General features: G+C 47.3%; 1 protein-coding gene across 1 annotated transcript; it reads right to left on the reverse strand.

Moving 5' to 3' along the window:
- Positions 1-7880: 7880 nt before the first annotated feature.
- LOC120858260 (keratin, type II cytoskeletal 73) lies at positions 7881-19473 on the reverse strand. Its single transcript, XM_040234201.1, has 9 exons — positions 18991-19473; positions 17528-17742; positions 16649-16709; positions 15947-16042; positions 15039-15203; positions 12362-12487; positions 11757-11977; positions 10747-10781; positions 7881-9947 (listed from the first exon to the last, which is right to left on the reverse strand). Exons 1-9 carry the CDS (start codon positions 19435-19437, stop codon positions 9691-9693), a joined length of 1623 nt encoding a protein of 540 aa, XP_040090135.1. The 5' UTR covers positions 19438-19473; the 3' UTR covers positions 7881-9690.
- Between the last annotated feature and the right edge of the window lie 542 nt (positions 19474-20015).

Genomic DNA, 20015 nt, shown 5'->3' on the forward strand with positions numbered 1-20015 from the left:
CAGGCGAGGGGCGCAGAACAGCTGGGCTTTCTGTCCCTGCTCAGTCCTTAAATAGTCAGAGGGCTGGGCTGGCTGGAGTCAGCCTAATATGTAGTTCATGAATATCTTTCAGGCCACCTAGGGCCTCTTGGTTCTCCATTTATGAAATTACCATCTCCCCTCTGAGATTTTTGTCTCTTCCACCCTGAACTCCCATGAATTCCCTATAAAATGGTCCCGAACCCTGCATTTGCTCAGCTTATCTCCTGCATTATAGTAATTTGGCTGCCTTATCTCCCCTCGCTGCCCTGCAATCACTGGGGTTATCCCTGCCCAGATCTCCAGTGGAAGTTCTCAGTGGGTCTGGGCTCTTTGGGTAGAGGAGGGGCCAGGGTAATAGGGTAACAGATGTCCAGGCTGGTTCTGCTTCAGAAGGACATGAACAAGGTCAAGAATATTCCAGAGAGTCCTCCTTAGTCTGTCCCCTGCTGTCTGCCCAGAAGGAAGTTCCAAGTGTAGAAACTTCTGATCCATCTGCAAGGACTTCTCAATCTGGGAGACCAGACACGGTGACAAACAAGGCTAGTGAGAGCTCTGGTCACAAGTGCTGGCAGATGGTTTTGGGCCAGAGCTAAAAGCTTTCTCCAGAAAAGCATTTCTGGAACAAGAGTTGGGGAGATGTTATCGAGGATGGAGGGAAGAAGACGGCCTGGGGAGATGGCACGGGAGAACTTTAGGAAGACGGCCTTTCTTGAGGTTTGGGGGTTGTTTCATTGTTGTTTGGTTTGGTTTGGAGGTTTTTGATTTGTTTTGTCTTTGGTTTGTTTGTTTGAGTTTTACGTTTTGTTTTTAATAATAGAAGAGGATCATTCCTCCAATCAAGGAAACTTCGGTCAGGACATTTGCTGCCCTGACATCTCTGATTCTGGATCAACACAAGATGGGCTCTCAGGAACAGATCAGGAAAGGCCAAGGATGACTCCCCTAGTCTGAAATTAAGAACTCAGTTCTAGAACCTGACTCCATGTAAGCTCAGGAGCATCTTTCTTTGATCTAACTCAACTTCCTTTTTTTTCCAACTGGAGTTGCCTTCAATTCTTCTCTTCCCTGAGAAACAGCTCCCTCCTGCTCCTCTGGCATCCAGGGGGTTCTGTTCCATTGCTCTTATAGCTCAGTCTATCTGAGCCCTAGAACTCTGTCCCATTCCTCCATCAGATTGACAGGTCCCTCTGGATTAAGGTCCTTCCCTCCCTGCTCCCCCGGGTTCAGCCAAGACCTTGGCATCAGAGACATTCAGGAAAAATGTGAAACAGACTGGAGGTCACGATGAAGCTCGTGTTGTGTCTTCTGTTCTTCGGTGGAGCCTCAGCTTCCCTTGGGACCCTAATGGGCCAGCCAGATAGTGCCTAGGGGTAGATGACTGACAAAGCCTCCACTGAGCCAATCACAGAACATAATAACAGCCAAGGTGTTTACCCCACAGGGAACAAGGCTCTGGGGACACTGGTGAGTGCTGGAAGGTGGCGCCAGCCACAGATAAACAGATAGAGGAGTCTGGGGTGTTCTGGGGGGCAAGGGGTGGGCTCTCTTTGCTACCTAAGGGAGATGCTGTAGTCCGTTCCCTCTGGAAAAGGGAAGGACATCAGTGTGAATGGGTGATCATTAGGCCCTTCAAGAAACTCAGGATTGTGCTTTCCATTATTTCATGAGATTTCTCCCTCTGCCCCATGATTTTAGCCAGTGGTTGTTTCCACCACCACCCCCCCAACCCCAACCCCATGAACACAATTAGTTTATAAGTTCTGGTCACTGAGTTTAAAAAACGTTTTAAATTGAAGCAGGAGAGACTTATATAGAATTGGCTTTCAAAGGGAGCCTTTGAAGTCTCCCTTTTTCCGGACACCTTCTAAGAAGCTGAGACACTTAGCCATCTGAGACCAAGCCATTTCTGCCCAGAGTTAGGTGCTGGCCACCCCTAGGCAGGAACAGGTAAGGGAACAGGTAAATGACCTTTTCTTATCCTCCAGTGAAGGGTCAACTGGCTGGATGAATCAAGAATTCCTCAACCCTCAGGCTCACCTTAGAGAGTATGAAAAGGCAAAAGTGACACATCCAGGCTTCAGAGACATCAGATATGTGAGGATATGGGCAGGTCAAAATGTGGCTGAAGCCTGATAAGCAGGGTTCTCATTGCACCTGCCCCTGACGGCAGCTCACTGTGTCACCTCAGGCCCTGTGACCATCTCTGCCACTAGTTCTGAGAGACAGCAACCCCTGGATTGTTAGATGGGGCCAGAAATAGCACCCTTTGAAACTAGAGTTCAGCAGTCTACCATGCACGAAACTCTTTAAGCAAGGATTTGCCAGTGGGTCTCTTCTGTCCCAGAACACTAGTTCTAAGGAAATTAATAGATATCATGTAGAAAAAACTGTAGGGGTGGATTCCATGCTGGATTAAAAGAAAGAAAAGAGTTAAGGAAGCATCTTATTCCAGGATCCATTAATATACTTAGTGCTAGTGCTGCACCAGAGTGAAAAACACTCAGTGCTTTCTCAACTGGGAAGTGAAATTCTAATTCTTTTTTTATATTTTTGAACTTTCTAATATAAGCATGTAATTTTTAAAATATAAATTTATTTATTTTAATTGGAGGCTAATTACAATATTATATTGGTTTTGCCATACATTGACATGAATCCACCTTGGGTGTACATGTGTCCCCCATCCTGAACCCCCTCCCTCTTCCCTCCCCATCCCATCCCTCTGGGTCATCCCAGTGCACCAGCCCTGAGCACCCTGTATCATGCATCAAACCTGGACTGGCAATTCATTTTGCATATGATAATATACATGTTTCACTGCCATTCTCTCAAATCATCCCTCCCTTGCCCTCTCCCACAGAGTCCAAAAGACTATTCTATACATCTGTGTCTCTTTTGCTGTCTCACATACAGGGTTATCATTACCATCTTTCTAAATTCCATATATATGCGTTAGTATACTGTATTGGTGTTTTTCTTTCTGGCTTACTTCACTCTGTACAATCAGCTCCAGTTTCATCCACCTCATTAGAACTGATTCAAATGTATTCTTTTTAATGGCTGAGTAATACTCCATTATGTATATGTACCACAGCTTTCTTATCTGTTCATCTGCTGATGGATATCTAGGTTGCTTCCATGTCCTGGCTATTATAAACAGTGCTGTGATGAACATTGGGGCACACAGGCAGCAGTGGGATTGCTGGGTCATAAGGCAGTTCTATTTCCAGTTTTTTAAGGAATCTCCACACTGTTCTCCATAGTGGCTGTACTGGTTTGCATTCCCACCAACAGTGTAAGAGGGTTCCCTTTTCTCCACACTCTCCAGAATTTATTGCTTGTAGACTTTTGGATTGCAGCCATTCTGACCTGAGTGAGATGGTACCTCATTGTGATTTTGATTTGCACTTCTCTGATACTGAGTGATGTTGAGCATCTTTTCATGTGTTTGTTAACCATCTGTATGTCTTCTTTGAAGAGATGTCTATTTAGTTCTTTGGCCCACTTTTTGATTGGGTCATTTATTTTTCTGGAATTGAGCTGCAGGAGTTGCTTGTATATTTTTGAGATTAATTCTTTGTTAGTTGCTTCATTTGCTATTATTTTCTCCCATTCTGAAGGCCGTCTTTTCACCTTGCTTATAGTTTCCTTTGTTGTGCAGAAGCTTTTAATTTTAATTAGATCCCATTTGTTTATTTTTGCTTTTATTTCCAATATTCTTGGAGGTGGTTCATAGAGGATCCTGCTGTGATTTATGTCGGAGAGTGTTTTTGCCTATGTTCTCCTCTAGGAGTTTTATAGTTTCTGGTCTTACGTTTAGAACTTTAATCCATTTTGAGTTTATTTTTGTGTATGGTGTTAGAAAGTGTTCTAGTTTCATTCTTTTACAAGTGGTTGACCAATTTTCCCAGCACCACTTGTTAAAGAGATTGTCTTTTCTCCATTGTATATTCTTGCCTCCTTTGTCAAAGATAAGGTGTCCATAGGTGTGTGGATTTATCTCTGGGCTTTCTATTTTGTTCCATTGATCAGGTCACAACAGACAACACAGAAATACAAAGGATCATAAGAGACTACTATCAGCAACTATATGCCAATGAAATGGACAACTTGGAAGAAATGGACAAATTCTTAGAAAAGTCCAACATTCCAAAACTGAACCAGGAAGAAATAGAAAATCTTAACAGACTCATCACAAGCACCAAAATTGAAACTGTAATCAGAAATCTTCCAGCAAACAAAAGCCCAGCTTCACAGCTGAATTCTACCAAAAATTTAGAGAAGAGCTAAACTATCCTACTCAAACTCTTCCAGAAAATTGCAGAAGGTAAACTTCCAAACTAATTCTCTGAGGCCACCATCACCCTAATACCAAAACCTGACAAAGATGCCACAAAAAAAGAAAACTACAGGCCAATATCACTGATGAATATAGATGCAAAAATCCTTAACAAAATTCTAGCAAACAGAATCCAACAGCATATTAAAAAGATCATACATCGTGACCAAATGGGCTTTATCCCAGGGGTGCAAGGATTCTTCAATATCTGCAAATCAATCAATGTAACATACCACATTAACAAATTGAAAAATAAAAATGATATGATTATCTCAATAGATGCAGAGAAAGCCTTTGACAAAATTCAACATCCATTTATGATTAAAAAAAAAAACCCTCCAGAAAGCAGGAATAGAAGGAACATACCTCAACATAATAAAAGCTATATATAATTTTTATAAGTGAGTTTTTAAAAAATTTTACTTAACATTTTCAATTATTACAGAACACTGGCTATCTTCCCCCATTATACAATATATCTTTGAGTCTACCTTACACCTGAAAGTGTGTACCTCCCACCCCAATATTTCCCTTCCCCCTTCCCACTGTTAGTATGAGTGTTGTTTTTTTTTTTTTTTAAAAAAAAAATTGGGAAAAAAATAGAATGCTGATTTTACGTATAAGAAATAAAGTACTGTTATAAAAATTAATAAAAAAAAACCTCAAAGCTTTCCAAACCTTTTTTTAGGTCATAGAGCCCCTCTTCTTGACCAAATATAGGAATCAGGGTTTTAAGGAATATACTTTAAGAAATACTGAACAAGTTTTCTCTAGCCCACTATTAAGTAGACAAATTTCCAAACCCAAACAAATTTACAGTATCTCCTTAAACACCTGAAGGAGATCTAAGTATAATAAATATAATATGCAGACTGATATGGTTTATAGCAACATGTCTCCCGCTACACTGCCAAAACCAAAAGGAAGCTGTTTACGTGGACTGGAGGGCAGATGCCAGCATCACCCCAACACCACTCAATGGTGGTAACTGATGTCTGTCCCTACATTGAGGAAGGTTGTATCCGCGCCTGCCAGTGCTTACCAAGTGGACTTGGCTCCTCCCCATTTCCCAGCCTCCTTTGGGATTTGGCTGGAGATTGGGGCCGTGGTGGCACTGAAGTGTGTCATTCCTAGAGTGAGGCAGTCAGCAGCCTGCATACTTCTCGAATCTCTCTTTTCTCCTATCCTAGTAACTCTGGAAACCGGGTGTGCCAAGTGACAGGGCTACAGAACACAAGAGCCTAGGCTCCCATCCACTGTCACAACGATATACATGAGACGCCTTAGACTGGGAATGAGAAATGAACCCTTTTCAAGTCAAGTTAAACCACTGAGATTTCAAGGTTTTCCCATGGAGGCCGTCAGTGTTGATTACCTGAATCCAAGCATAGAAGTTAAGTGATAGAAATCTCTCTTAATAGACAATACTCTTTATCCTTAGTTATTAGACCTTCTCTACTTTCCCTCTCACTTAAGCTTCTTGAAAGAAGAGTCTATCCTAGTAATACTAAGAGCTATAATAGTAACAGTGATTTATTAACAACCATTTATGGAACACATACTATGTGGCAGTCACTAAATTAAAGAATTCTCCTACATTCTCTCACTAAGTGTAATTCTCATGACAGCTTTACAAGGGAACTACTATTATTAACCCCTTTTTACACCTGAGGACACTGAGACTCATGGGACAGAAGTAGCTTGCCTAAGTCACACAGTGAGTGGTGGAGGAGGACCTCAGTTGGGTCTATCTGACACCCAAGATCTAGGCTTTTCCCATGAGCTCTACAGCATGAAATCCCAGCTCCTTAGCAGACACAAGGCCTCTCTGATGTGGCTGCTGCCTGTCTCCTCAGTTTCAGGTGCCACTGGCCTCTCCCTCTCCACCTTCGGAAACTCTTCAGCCTTCCTCTTCACACTCGGGCAACCGTGACCTGCTTATACCATCTAGTGCCCCTGGGTACAATGCCCACTTCTTCCTCTTGTCTGCCTAGTAAGCTCCATCCTCTCAAAACTCCATAGGTGATGCCTCCTCTGCCAGCCTCCCCTGACCTCCTTGAAGTTCCCACTCTCCTCTGTGCTGCCTCTGATTTCTTATGTTGCCCATATCCCACCTGGGTTATAGTTACATTTTTTTGTGGTTATATCTTCATTAAAAGTTCATGCTAAATTGCTTCAGTCATGCCCAACTCTTGCGACCCTATGGACTGTAGCCTGCCAGGTTACTCTGTCCATGGGGTTTCTCCAGGCAAGAATACTAGAGTAGTTTGCCAATTCCTCCTCCAGGGGATCTTCCCAACCCAGGGATTGAACCTGCATCTCTTATGTCTCCTGCATTGGCAGATGGTTTCTTTACCACTAACACCACTAAGAAGACCCTCATTAAGAGTTTGGTCCCTTTTCTTTTTCTTCTCCCCAAATAATTTTTTGTTGACTTTATTCCCATCTTTTATGATAAAGTGATTTTCTTTTTCACATTAGAAATGAAAAAAGTTGTATATATTTTATTTAAATGAAAACTATTTTTTCCTATTTGAGAATATGTAGTGAAGAGACTTAGTAGCAGCAGCAGCAGCAGCAGCAGCAGCAGCAGCAGTGATAATATTTAGATATATACCTAAAGATCAAGTCATAGCCTGGAAATGCCATTGCCTTGCTTCTTTGACAGTACAAGAGGATACATTCACATATTCATTCCAAGCTTTTTGAAAGAAGACATAATCATTTTGTTTGAGACCTAGTTATAATCCTCCAACCCTTTCGTTTCATCAGATTAATCGACAACTAGAATGATAAATGCAAAGAACTGACTCATTGGAAAATGCCCTGATGCTGAGAAAGACTGAAGGCAGGAGGAGAGGATGAGATGGTTGGATGGTATCACCGACTCAATGGTCATGAGTTTGAGCAAGCTCTGGGAGTTGGTGATGGACAGGGAGGCCTGGTGTGCTGCAGCCCATGGTGTCTCAAAGAGTCGGACACAACTGAGCAACTGAACTGAACTGAACTGAGGATGATAGAAAGATGGAAATGGATATATATATATATATATATATAATCTGTTTTGCTGATATTATCTGTTCTTCACATAGACCTTTTTGCTGTATATGTATATTCATTTTGTTTCTCTTGACATGAGGAGAGGGAAAACCTATTTAACTCCCAGGCACAGTCCCCATTTCTAACAAAGTGCTTTATATATAATGGGCAACCAGGACTTATTGGGGAGCGTGGACCTTTTTCTATATCACTATATCCTCAACACTAACTCATGCCAGGCATGTGATAGCTACTTCCTAAATATTCCTTGATTTGACCACCCATTTCTTTACTGGCCCCAAGAGTGTCTTCCCTGTGACTAGTTATTCAGCCAGCCAGTTCTCCTTTGGGCAATCAATAAACTGCATATAGTTTATAAGATGGTTTCGTTAAAGTTTAGATTTTGTTAATTGCTTTACCAGCAGCTAAACACCTTTCAGTGAGCTCATTATGTTTTGAACCACAAAGATCAAGAACAAGATTCTGTTTCCACTTAACATTTATTAAGCATGAGCTTTGTACCAGGAATTGCACAGAACGTCTTCATATTGCCTCATTTTAGCCTAACTACAATCTGGTAGTTAATTCTGCTTACTTTATAGCTACAGAAATGAGGCTCAAAGAGGTTGAAAGCTTTGCCCATGATCACCACTTAGCTGCAGGGATTGAATCTGAATTCAAGGCTATCAGCTTGAACTCTAGGACTCTCTCTGGACACATAGTGACCCTGTTCAGATGTACCTGTGAGCCCTGGTCTCAATGTGTGCTGGTCTCTCACTTACTTTTTGCTTCCTATTGCATGCTGCCAGCATGATTTTGGCCTGGGGGCCTATGAGAAAGCTCTGAGCACATGAGTGTTTTGGAAGTTGAGTGACATGTAACAGAGATGGCCCCCACGCTTAAACACAACTCATACATACGTACATGTTCATTCACATCCACCTCAACCCAGTAAAACTTCCCCACGGATCAAGAGAACCTGGGTCATTAATTAAAACAGAATCTGCCTTTGATCTTTGTCCAGAGAACAATGAACAGCCAAAACTTGAGCCCCAGGTTTTCTGGAACCGGCCTTCTGCTGCCTCTTGGCCAATTTTTCTTTTAATTAGAGTATAGTTGCTTTACAATGTTGTGTTCATTTCTGCTATAAAGCAAAGTGAATCCACTATGCATATACATATATCCTCTCTTTTTTGGATTGCCTTTCCATCTAGGTCATTTGTTCTCTATGACTGTATCTCTATTTCTGCTTTGCAAATAGGGTCATCTGTACCATTTTTTTAGATTCCATATATATGTGTTAATATACGATATTTGTTTTTCTGTTTGGCCGGTTTTAAATTTTGCCACGAGACAAATGTTGGCTCCCTGTCTGTCCCAACAATCTGGATGTTCTCAAAGATTTTCCATTCATCCATGCATTGACCTGAGAAAAGCGTGACTTCAAAGGTTCATCTGCTGGAGATGGGGGACAGAGATGAATCCTCAGTATCACAAAATCCAATGAAGGTGACCGTGGGGTCCTGCCATCCATGCAAGGATGTCTTTCATTCAGCTCAAAGGTTACTTTGGGGTTCTTTGAAAGACATCAAGTCTCAGGTACCAGGACATTGACCTCTATTTACAGAAGAAATTTTGCCTAAGAGGTAGATTCCCTTAGGAGAGAGAGGCAGCATGAGTTGTACAAATTTATTGGTAAGATGAGGAAGCAGGGAAGAAAGGCCTGAACGAGGACAAGAACGCACATGCTGAGAGCACAAATCCTTTCACCGACGGGCCAGTCAGCAGGGTTTCTCCTGGCTGTAGTCTGCAGGGACTATGCAAGGTAAATACAGCTAATGACCAAGGGTTTCCCCAGAGCTGATGCTGATCTAAGAAGAGACCGTCCTTGCAGATCTGTCAATGGACCTGTAATGGTCTGTACCCATGGAGCACATGGCCAAATAACTACCAAAACCAGGGCACAGAAGGGGAAGCAGGAGGACTGGGATTGCCCTTGAGACAAAAGCTTCATCTGCGAGGGGCTTACAGCCAGGAAAGGGTCAAGTCTTTATCCCTGGCAATTCTTCAGGAAGGGAAGGCTGCATTAAGAAGCCTCTTAGTATAGAGGCAGAAGGATGGGCTAGCATCCTGACTCCTCATTAAGAAAGACTAAGGCAGAGAGTTTCGAGAGAGGAGATGACAGTGGTGAGGAAAAGCAAGGAGGAGGTGACGACAAATGTGATGGAGGAATTTCCTGAAGGGAGTCCAGGAGAAACCAAAGCAAGCTGTCTGGACAGCTGTCTTTCACTTTATCTTGGGGTCTTCTTGGTGGGTGAGCTCAGAGCTGGGGTCTTTCCCGGCAGGTCCTTGATTTCACTTGTACTCCCCAACCTGGTTTTGGCCTCCCCACGGGGGCTGCAGTTCCCACTGCCAGTGACACAGCCCCCCAGCAGGAAGCCATAGCCCCCGCCGACAGAGCTGGGCCGATAGCCATAGGTGCCGCTGCCGCTGTACCCAAAGCCGGCTCCTGTGCCTGCAGTCCCAGCCATGGAGCTGCTGATGACGGCTGTGGAAGACAGAGGCAGGACTAATAAGTGCATGTCCCAGGACAGGGCTGACCCAAAGTCTTCTCCAGCCTCCCAGCTCTACCTAGATTAAATGTGTCCCTCCTAAGTCATACTCCACATCAACGGGGGACTTGGCTTTAGACATATGCTCAATTCCTGAGCAGCTCAAGCACCAGGAGAATCAGCCCAGATCCCACAGGACCCACAAGCCCAGTGCCTTCTCCTTCTTTGAATAAACAGGAGTAGCAGGGACTTCCCCCAAAGAGCAGATGCTGCCTAAGCATCATGTAAGCCAGCAAATCTTGCGTTTAACTTAAGACATTCTTAATTTTTTTCCAAAGAATTTCCTGAGTGCTTGATACAGGAGAGTTTTTGCCGGCTTCTCTCAGGAGACCAGGCTGAATCCTTTAGGGCAGCATCTCGACTGCTTGTGCACGATGTTTCTGTGCACACCCGGGTCTCACTCCGGGTGAGGAGGTGCCCTTCTTCCTACTCACAGCTTCCGGCATGCAGCAAAGGCAGGATTGAGGGGGCGGCAGAAGAGAGCGGGGCTGAGAGTCTTATGAGTGAGGTTTCTGGGGAAGGGGCCAGAAATGGGGAAGTGTGAAATGTCAGAATGTGATGGGAAGCAGACCCCATCAAGGAAGAGGCTGCAGGTCTCAGCACAGGAAATTAGGACAATGTCGCTCTAGCAGGGAGAACCCAGGCTGTTCCATGGGGGTCCTGGTGGTAGGGGACCACTTCCTTTGTGTTCATTAATAGGCTAAAAATACTCTTTCAGAAGTGTGAAATACTCACATATGCTCACAGAATTGGTGTATTCTCCAGACATCCTGCAAGGGGACAAAAGCACAGGTGAATCTCCATCACACGGAATCTTGAGTTACCCTCACCCCAGCCTGCAACCGTCAGCCAGGCTAGCGCAGCCTCCACAAGTCCTCCAGCTGGCCAGGTGGCATGAACTGCCCTGGGTGACTCTAAGCACCTCTCCCTGGTCTTTCCTCTTAGGAGATGTGTGACCTTGCAACCTTGGAGCCCCTGTGGTAACACCACCTCCCAGGGGCCCTCCTGCTGTGTTTCTCGTCAGCCCACTTCTTCATCCCTATGAGGCTACTGTCTGAATAAATACATGTGTAGAAATACTAGCATCAAGAGTTGCCACTAAGGAACTAACTTTATGACTTTAGATCCAATAAGTTCTCTTCTGTGAGTCTCATTCATAAAATAATGCTAGGTTAGAATGGGGATTTCAAGTGTCAACACTTCATGTACTACCCTTTCAACTGTTGCTATGACCACATATAACTCATACTGTTATACGTTTAGTATTTTTCATTGACTGTCTTCTGTGACAAAAAAATGTATTTCTCTTAAAAGGAAGTTTTATATCAACAGGGTACATAGAAAACCAGTATCGCTGGACCAAAAAAAGACAAAAACAGTAGCAGTGAAAATAAATAAAACAAAAAAAATTTGGCTAGATATTGTTGTCTGCTCAGAGACTTTGAACCTAGGATCTACCATCTCTTTACTAATAGAGATATTTCCAAGTGTCAGGTCAGTGTCAAATACACAAGAGCACCACGCTGAAGCTTTCTCCTTGTTGTAGTCTGAAGACTGGAAAGAAAACCGTAAAGGAAATCACCTCTTATTATCTGACAGGATGCTGTTTAAGGCTATGTCTGTAGGTGACCTAAAAAGTATCTCCAACCTCTCCAGCAGCCTGCCACCCACACCTGGGAAATTAAGTCAGAGGATTCCAAAAGTCCTTCCAGCCCTAACATTCTAAGAGCCCTCCCATCACCTACCTGCACTCCTCGCCCTCCAGAAGTTTGCGGTAGGTGGCGATCTCGATGTCCAGAGCCAGCTTGGTGCTCATCAGCTCCTGGTACTCACACATCATCCTGGCCAGCTCCTCCTTGGCCTGGAGCAGGGCGGCCTCCAGCTCATCCAGCTTGGCCTGAGCATCCTTCAGGGCACAGTGGCCCCTCTGCTCAGCGTCAGTGATGGCTGTCTCCAGGTTGGAGCACTGAGGACCAGGAGGTGGCATTGCCCCCTGAGTTCTAAGGTACCTTGAGCTTCCCTTCACTGCCCCCCTCCAAGTGCTCGTTGTGGTTGGACCATGCTCTATTCTGCCCACTTCCTAGAGCAAAGCCACACCCATGGAGTTAGTGGCCTGTCAACCTGCAACTGAGAGGCTTGTTATTCTCAGCCGCTTTGCTTTCTGGAAAGGCCTTTCCAATTGTTCCAGGATTCAGGTGAGAGCTAAGTGTGGAAGGATGAGAACAGAGGCTCGATCTGAGGAAAGGAGTTCTGAGATGGAAGACCCTGAGAAGGGACACAGGGGGAGAGTGTGTGATTGACAGTTCACCCTCCCTTGGAAGTGAGCCAGGAAACCCCAAAGCCCCTTCACCTGCTTCTTCACACTCTCAATCTCTGAGCGCAGCCTTTGGATGAGCCGGGTCAGCTCTGAGATCTCATTCCTGGTGTGTTTGAGGTCATCCACATGCCGACCGGCCGCCAGCTGCAGCTCCTGGAACTAGGGTGAGAGGGGCCAACACAGGAACCTAAGCTCAGCCTAGCAGGCAGTGCCTTTGCCTGGGGAGTGTGGCAGAAATAGGTAGGGGTCCCTGCTTCACCAGGCCTATCAACAGCCTCCCACTCAGACATCTGTTCTTTGGCTTGATTTATCTGCCTTCAGCAGAGATGATCTCACTGAAGGTTTTAGCTATAAGGACAGTTGAAAGTCTCACACCCTCTACACTGCAGCTTTGCAACACACAACTTTGATTATGATACTTCTGTGCCGATAGCTCCTCAAAGTCAAGGTAAAATTCAAACAACTCCTAGCCTGGCATCAAGGTGCCTTGAGATCTGACTCTATTAGGTTCTTCAGGCTCAGTTCTTACTGCCCTCATCCATCACCTACCCGGTTCCGCACCTCTGCCAAACAGTTTCAGGTTCCATAAGGAGCCCATGTGCTCTTAAATCTCTGAGTCTGTGCACGAGCTCCTCCCTCCTGCTAGAAAACCCTCCCCCATCCATCCTCTCTTTTCCCCTAATCAGGTCCACTCAGCCAGGGCAGACTCACTTTCTCCAGGAGGCCTTCACTGGTCCCTGCTTGGGTACCCATCTGTGCCCATAGTCCCTAGCATGCCAGTCTGTAGATCTTACCACTCTGTACTGTGACCACACATTTCAATGTCTTTCCCATCAGACTCAGAATGACTGGGAAGCAGGGACCTTCAGTTTTATTTCTGAATTCCCAGTATCTAACACAGAGTCTGGCTAGAAAAGAGGTCTGGTGAATAAATGAATGAGTGAACCAAAGAGGGAACTGATGAGCCACCAACCTATTTTTTCTGGGACTTCCCCCCCTTCATAGCTCAGCTGAGTTCCAGGCTACTGGCAGTCTTGCTCGACATGGAGGCGCATTTTGTGTGTATGGGAGTGTGGGGGTAGATTTGGTTATATCCTGTCACCATGGGTCATGAATTTGGAGTCATCTATTAGTTTGGGATTATTCCTGCATTTGATGTCATCCATTGAGTAATCAACAGAGAGTACTCCATTTTTACCCCAGAATACGGTAATCTCCCTCACCTACCAGCTAGATGACCTTGAGAAGTGACATAAGGGGAACACAAAGAACATGTGACATCCAGAACTCCAGTGACTGTGTGCTGCCTGTCTGTCTCTGAGGGGTTGTCTAATATCTGGCTCCAGCATGGTCCTAGAGTCAGGGTTCCCTGGAAGGTAGGGGGCACTTCTCACTGTGCTCCTGTGTTTTATCGTTGGTGCCAGGTCAGGTGGCCTTCTGCATCTCTGCACAGTAGCCCTCCTCACCAGGGCACTAAGTCCCTGATTCTGACACCGAGTCGTCTCCTCCTGAGACAGGAGATTAAACTCCTGCCATTCAACTCCCAAGCCACCCCGAGCCCCTCTCATAAATCCTCCTCAACCAGAGTCACCTCCTGACTTTCTGTCTAAACGCTATGGAACATCAGACATGTAGATTCAGACCCAGCCCCATCACTTATCAGCTAAATGAGCTTGGAAAGTTATTTAAACTCCTTGAACCCCACTTCTTCACCTTCAAAAGAGGAGTAATAATAAGTATTCACAGTACTGTTTCTGGGATGACACTGATTTCATTCTGCTCAGTGAGTGCTTGCCCTGAGCTGGAGAAATCCTGGTGTGGGTAACCTCAAGAAAAAAATGAACCCATGTTATGTTTATACCTAATTCTTCTAGAAGGAATCTGGGATTAAGCACTGGTCACTGACAATCCAGAATGATTGGGCCACATAGCCATCCCTGATCCTGGCTGGAAGCTGGAATGCAGAAGGATTTGGGGACTGGGGACTTGAGTTTGCACCTTTATCAAGAAGCCTTGGCCTGAGTTGTTTTCTAGGCCATGAAAGCCTCCCTTCCTCACACCCTTGCAGGTCAAATCTTTCTGCCCCTGGGGTAGCAAGGGGGCAGGGGGAAGGGCAAGATAAGGTCTCACGAGTGTGGGTTTCCCTTGAGAAGGAGCCTGATAAACCTCAAGGACAATTAGGAAGTCGCCATCTTGATCTGAGAAACTAAATTATCTGAAGACTCATTTCCCCACCCACAACCCATGAGAGGAGTCACGATCTAAGGGACTCAAACCTCCCCCTTTCTCCTTGGAGTTGGACTTGAATGAAAAGATAGGAGTGACCTGATCTCAGATGAGACCCCTTAATTTATTGTCATTAGCAAGGGAGTTGAGATGCTAACTACTCACGTTTTCCTTCTTCCCAGAATTAGTTCAAAACTCTCTGCCTCTAAGGACGTGGCTCCCGACTTGCCCCACCCAGACCTAGTTCCCTAACCTCTGTCTCCCCAAGGTTCGTGTTTCTGTGACACACTCATTTGCACTCAGCTGTGTGTTTTCTCTGATGGCTTCATGGTTCCTAAGGACAGAGCTGCCATCTCTTCCTCCTCTGGGGCTTCCCCAGCACCCTGGACAATGCTGTGCTCCCAGCGAGCATGTGGGCCATGGTGGGTCACGGGATGGACCAGAGGCCCCGGAACACATGACCTTGGGGAGGTGTGCAGCTCACCTTGGTCTGGTACAGCGCCTCGGCCTCCGCCTTGCTCTTGAGAGCAATGTCCTCACACTGGGCCCTGACCTCAGCAATGATGCTATTCAGGTCCAGGTTCCGGTTGTTGTCCATGGACAGGATGACAGATGTGTCACTGATGTGGGACTGCATCTGAGCAATCTCCTGCAGGGGCAACAAGGAAGCTTCAAGTGCCTTTTGTGAGCAGAAGAATGCGCCAAGGTGATGGGCCTGCCCCAGCAGGGAGCCCCCCAGACCCTCCCAAATAAACTCAAGCTGTGGTCCCCAAAACTTCCAAGAATGGAGTTCACTGGTCCCGAGGTTCCAACACCACATCTAAAACTGCTGGATGGTTTTGAAGTAGCCCAAGAAGAAACCAACCCCCATAACTGTCACCTGAAATCAGTCAGGAGTGCAGAAGGTGGAGGGGAGAGAGCCAGGCCACCACGCAAGGGACAGTAAGGATATTTGAGAGCCCATGAATGGGCCAACAGGCTGAGGCTTGAAACCAGATGGTCACAGAGGTGGGAGAAAGGATGTGAGGACTTTCACCTCCATCCCTGGGGGCTCGTGCCTAAGACCCAAGGAAATTCCCAAGCCGCAAAGAGAAGACAAGCAGAAGTGAGAATATGCTTGGCTGAGGGTCAGTGGGGACCCCTTAGGGCCCCATGGCTTCCTGAAGGATGTGAGAGGGGACAGCTGGTGGCCAGGCTGGAGTGGATGGCACACATCATCGGATGTACCAAGATTGATGTCACTCTTGCTTTACTCTACAATGCTCCCAGCATCCCAACACTGAAGATTCCCTGGGCTCTTAAAGCTCCTGATGAGTTAGTAACCACTCATTCACACATCTGTCCTTCCAGACGATGGAGCCAGGATAGGGACAGGAACTGGGGGAGACTTACTCCCTCGTACAGGCACGTAAAGAACTTGATTTCTCTCTCCAGGGCATCCACCTTGGCCTGCAGCTCCACCTTGCTCATGTACGCCGCATCCACGTCCTAGGGGAATCCAGAGAGCCCCTGACATTGCCCTTCTTCAAGCCCAGACAGGGGTCTCCCAGGTGCTGGCCCCCGACACCCAGATCAGTGACTAGCTGCCCCAGAAAATGGAGTCAAGACACAAGGATCAAGAAGTGACCCCCACCCGATCTCACTGCAAGACCCTGAGCAGGTTCCTTATGCCCCTGGAACTCCTCTTGCCCCATCCAAGAATGGAATCTTTTTACTGCCTACTCTATCTCAAAGAGAGTATGGGAGAGAGCCCTACCTCCCTATGGTCAGCCACACCATGGTCAGAGCTGAAGGTGAACCTACAGCCCTTCTCAAAGCATATGCTGTTCCCTAGGCCACCATGGGCATGGCCTGGGAGTGACTGTCCATGTCTGCACTCCTGCCATTTACACAAGACATAGGCCTGGACAAAGTGAAGTTGCTAGATAAACATCAAGGTGCCCCCAGGCCGCAAATCCCTCCACCTTCTCTGTGGCCCTTCAGCTCTAGGCCCTTCTGCAGGGGGTAGAGACTTCAGTCTTTCCTCTGATTCACCTCCCTCACCCCCTACACTCCTCACCCTGCTGGACCGAGGGACATGCATCCTGTCCTCACCTTCTTAAGCACCACAAATTCATTCTCAGCAGTTGTGCGCTTGTTTATTTCCTCCTCATACCTGCAGGAGAAGCATCACGATGAGAAGGGTGTGTGTGGGTGTGGGTGTGTGTGGGAGTGTTATCATGAAAGAAGAGATGAGATGCCCATGTTATGTACCTTTTAATAGATATTATTTTACATTTTTGCAAATCTGTCCAACTCATTAGGACTATGTGGCCAGCGTCATGGGCAGGGTTTGAAGCAACCTCCTCCTGGACCTGGGGGCTGGATGGCTTGGGTCTAGATTTCCTCTGAAGCCTGGAGAGTGAAAAGGTTCTTCCTCCTCCCACTCTGTCCAAATCACAGGAACACACCGCTGCCCCTCTCTCAGTCATGATTTTTGTGTCACCCCAGCTGCCTGACACCCCTATCAATAACTTCACCCCATTGCCAAGCATGAGTCCCAAGGAAGTCAGACTGTCCTCTTGGACAGGAGGAAGGAACATGGCCTAAATGTCTAGGATCTGAGGGAAGTGAGAGGAAGCCCAATGGAAAGTCCAGCTCCCTGCCCAGCTGAGAGGTTCCTGGGAACTTGGGGGCAACTTGAACAAGCTTAGGACCTGAGCCGCTATGGTATGTGCAACTGGGCTCTTGTGAATGGGGAGCAAGAGAGTCACCAACTAGGGCAGCCTCACCACTGCCTGAAATGCTGGCTGTCCACTCTCTAATCCACCTGGCCACCCAGAGAAGGCCCTGATCCTGTCTGGGCAGAAGATCTCAGGATGGGTCACTCTCACCTGAGCTCAGTGGCCCTGAGGCCAGAGGCATACATCCTAGTGCCTGTGGGGAAAGCCCGGGCCCAGGAGGCAGTCAGCCTGGGCACAGGTTTCCACTCACCTCTTCTTGTAATCCTCCACCACATCACGCATGCTCCTCAGCTCCGAGTCCAGCCTCAACCGGTCCCCAGACAGCGTCTCCAGCTGCTTGCGCAGGTTGCTGATGTAACCCTCGAGGATGGGCTCCAGGTTGTTCTTACAGTTGTTCAGATCCTGCTGCTGCAGCAGCTCCCACTTGGTCCCCAGCACCTGGTTCTGCTGCTCCAGGAACCTCACCTGGAATCCAGCCAACCAATAGTCAATGGCAAGAGGCCAGGGAATTTTCTTTCCTGGACAGTAGCTGTGTTCCCTTACGTTACGTAGCCTCATCCCTCAGAAAATGACTCTCCTACCCCTTCCCACCCAGGTCCTTTGTCTGACTGCAGTTCTCTTTTGGGGAGCAGCCACTGACGTCAGGAGGGGCCTCACTATCCTCGCTTGCCCCTCATCAAGATCTATCTCCTATGCACCTGTCCTTACCTGCCTGGACCAGTGTAGATGGTTAGCCTGATCCACCTTTCTTGGGTGAGTCCTTAGGCATGTAATCTGGCCATTCTGGCCTTCACGCTCTTAAGGACCCCTTCTCTGGGTTTCTGGTGGCCTGGCCTCTGCTCTGCCTACTCTGTCTTCTTCACCACCGCCTCTCCCAGCCCAGCCAGAGGCCGGTATCCAATTGATCTGGGGTCTCGGGCCCTCCCATGTTGCCTTCATCTCTGGCTGCCTGTGACCTCAGAGCATTTCCCCAGGGGGAGAACCAGCCTTTTCAATTTGCAGTCTACGAACAGTCCACCATTCCCTTGCACAAAACTCTCCAGTGGTTCCACGTCACCTACAGGGTCAAGCCCAAATTCCCTTCTTGTGCTTTTCCAGTGTTCCAGGCCTCTCCCACCATTCACTCAACACACACAAACCCCAGTTCTCCCCATTCTTCAGACAAGTCCCATCAGGCTGCATGTGACTCTTCCCTCTCCTTAGGTTGCCTCTCTCCACCTCTGTCTGGCAAACTCCCATTCATGCTTCACTGCCCTACCTCACTGTCACCTGTGGTGAGCTTCCCCTGCTCCCCTAAGCTTGGGAAATGTTTACCTTCCCAAACCCTCCTACACCTTTGCTCTTCAGTGGTCCTCAAACGTGAGAGTGTCTCGACATCACCAGGGGGCTTGTTAAAACACAGATTTCTGGGCCCCACTCCCAGAACTTGTGGTTCAGTAGGTATGAGGTGGAGCCTGAGAATGTGTGTTTCCAACAAGTGCCAAGGTGATGCTGACCAATAGCGGTTCACAGACCCCTTTTGAGAACCACTGTTCTAGCGTACCACTATCCCCATCTGCCTTGCCTTATAGTTTAGGGTGTATTATAGGTTATAAGTCTGTCTTTCAACCAGAGTCTGAGCTGGTCTGGGTCCCATGAGAGGAGGAGCTGGGCCTCAGAATTTCTAGTTATCCTAAGCTGCCACAGACCTTGTCATTCTCCAGGAATTCCCACCTTGTCGATGAAGGAGGCAAACTTGTTGTTCAGAGCCTTGATCTGCTCCCGCTCCTGGGCACACACTTTCTGGATCTTGGGGTCCAGCTCCACATTGAGGGGAGCCAAGAGGCTCTTGTTGACGATGACTTGGTGGATGCCCCCAGGTGGGCACAGGGATGGGCACATGGGCCCCAGGACCACACTGCCAAACATGCTGCCGCCAAAGCCGCTGGCTCGGCCTCGGCTAAACCCATAGCCCCCTGCCCGCCCACCGCCGCTGGCCATGTTGAAAGAGACACTCCGGGCACACCCCAGGCTGTACAGGCTCCGGCTTCCGAAGCCCCCGCTGAGCCCTTTGCTCCCTGCCCTGTAGGAGGGACAGCTGCTCCCAGAGAGGACAACTGAGCATCCGCTGAAGGCCCCCTTGGCAGCTGCTCCCGACTTGTAGGTGAATTGGCGGCTCATGCTGGGGAGGCCAGCGAGCTGGAATGAGATGCCAACCCTTAGCTGTGATGCTGCTTACCAGCCTGCAGTCTCAGACGCCTCCTTTATAGGGCTCAGGAGGGAGCCACTGCCCTAATTTGTGGGCTTAGTTTGCCTGGAGCAAATCATTTTTTCCCAGCAAAATCAGAGACACCGGGCAAATAACTTAAACCTCCCAGAGTACTAGGCTTGCAAGCCTTGCTCCTGTAATTTGAGTCTTATCTAATTGACATGGGATAATTAGGCTGACTGAATTATCCCTAGAAAGATCTTGGGAAGTTTGTCACAGCCTCAAAATTGCCCTTCCCCAGGACGTGGGAGTGAGGGGACCAGATTGCGGGGGTGCAGAGGGGAAACCTTTAATTGACAGCATCATCTGTGAGAGATTTCACAACTGTACCAGAATCAGATGGGCTGCACCCAGGACCCTGGCTAAGCTGCTTTTATGTGGTTAGAAAGAGGTTCCATGGCCTGGCTTCCCAGGGTTCCCGGAGGCAGTCTCATGGCTGGCCTGGGCCATGGAAGACGAGCCCACCAGGAATCCAGGCCCAGTCCTCTGG

Source organism: Oryx dammah, unplaced genomic scaffold (assembly GCF_014754425.2).
Source record: "Oryx dammah isolate SB20612 unplaced genomic scaffold, SCBI_Odam_1.1 HiC_scaffold_29, whole genome shotgun sequence".
Lineage (NCBI taxonomy): Eukaryota > Metazoa > Chordata > Mammalia > Artiodactyla > Bovidae > Oryx > Oryx dammah.

What these genes read in the sequence shown, in the direction of transcription:
- LOC120858260 (XM_040234201.1), bottom strand. Translation starts at nt 19,437, where the DNA reads ATGAGCCGCCAATTCACCTACAAGTCGGGAGCAGCTGCCAAGGGGGCC. An exon ending in GTGGAGGATTACAAGAAGAG is followed by an intron (nt 16,710 to 17,527) that starts GTGAGTGGAAAC and finishes CTTCTCCTGCAG; the next exon opens with GTATGAGGAGGAAATAAACA. An exon ending in TTGAGAGTGTGAAGAAGCAG is followed by an intron (nt 11,978 to 12,361) that starts GTGAAGGGGCTT and finishes CCTGGTCCTCAG; the next exon opens with TGCTCCAACCTGGAGACAGC.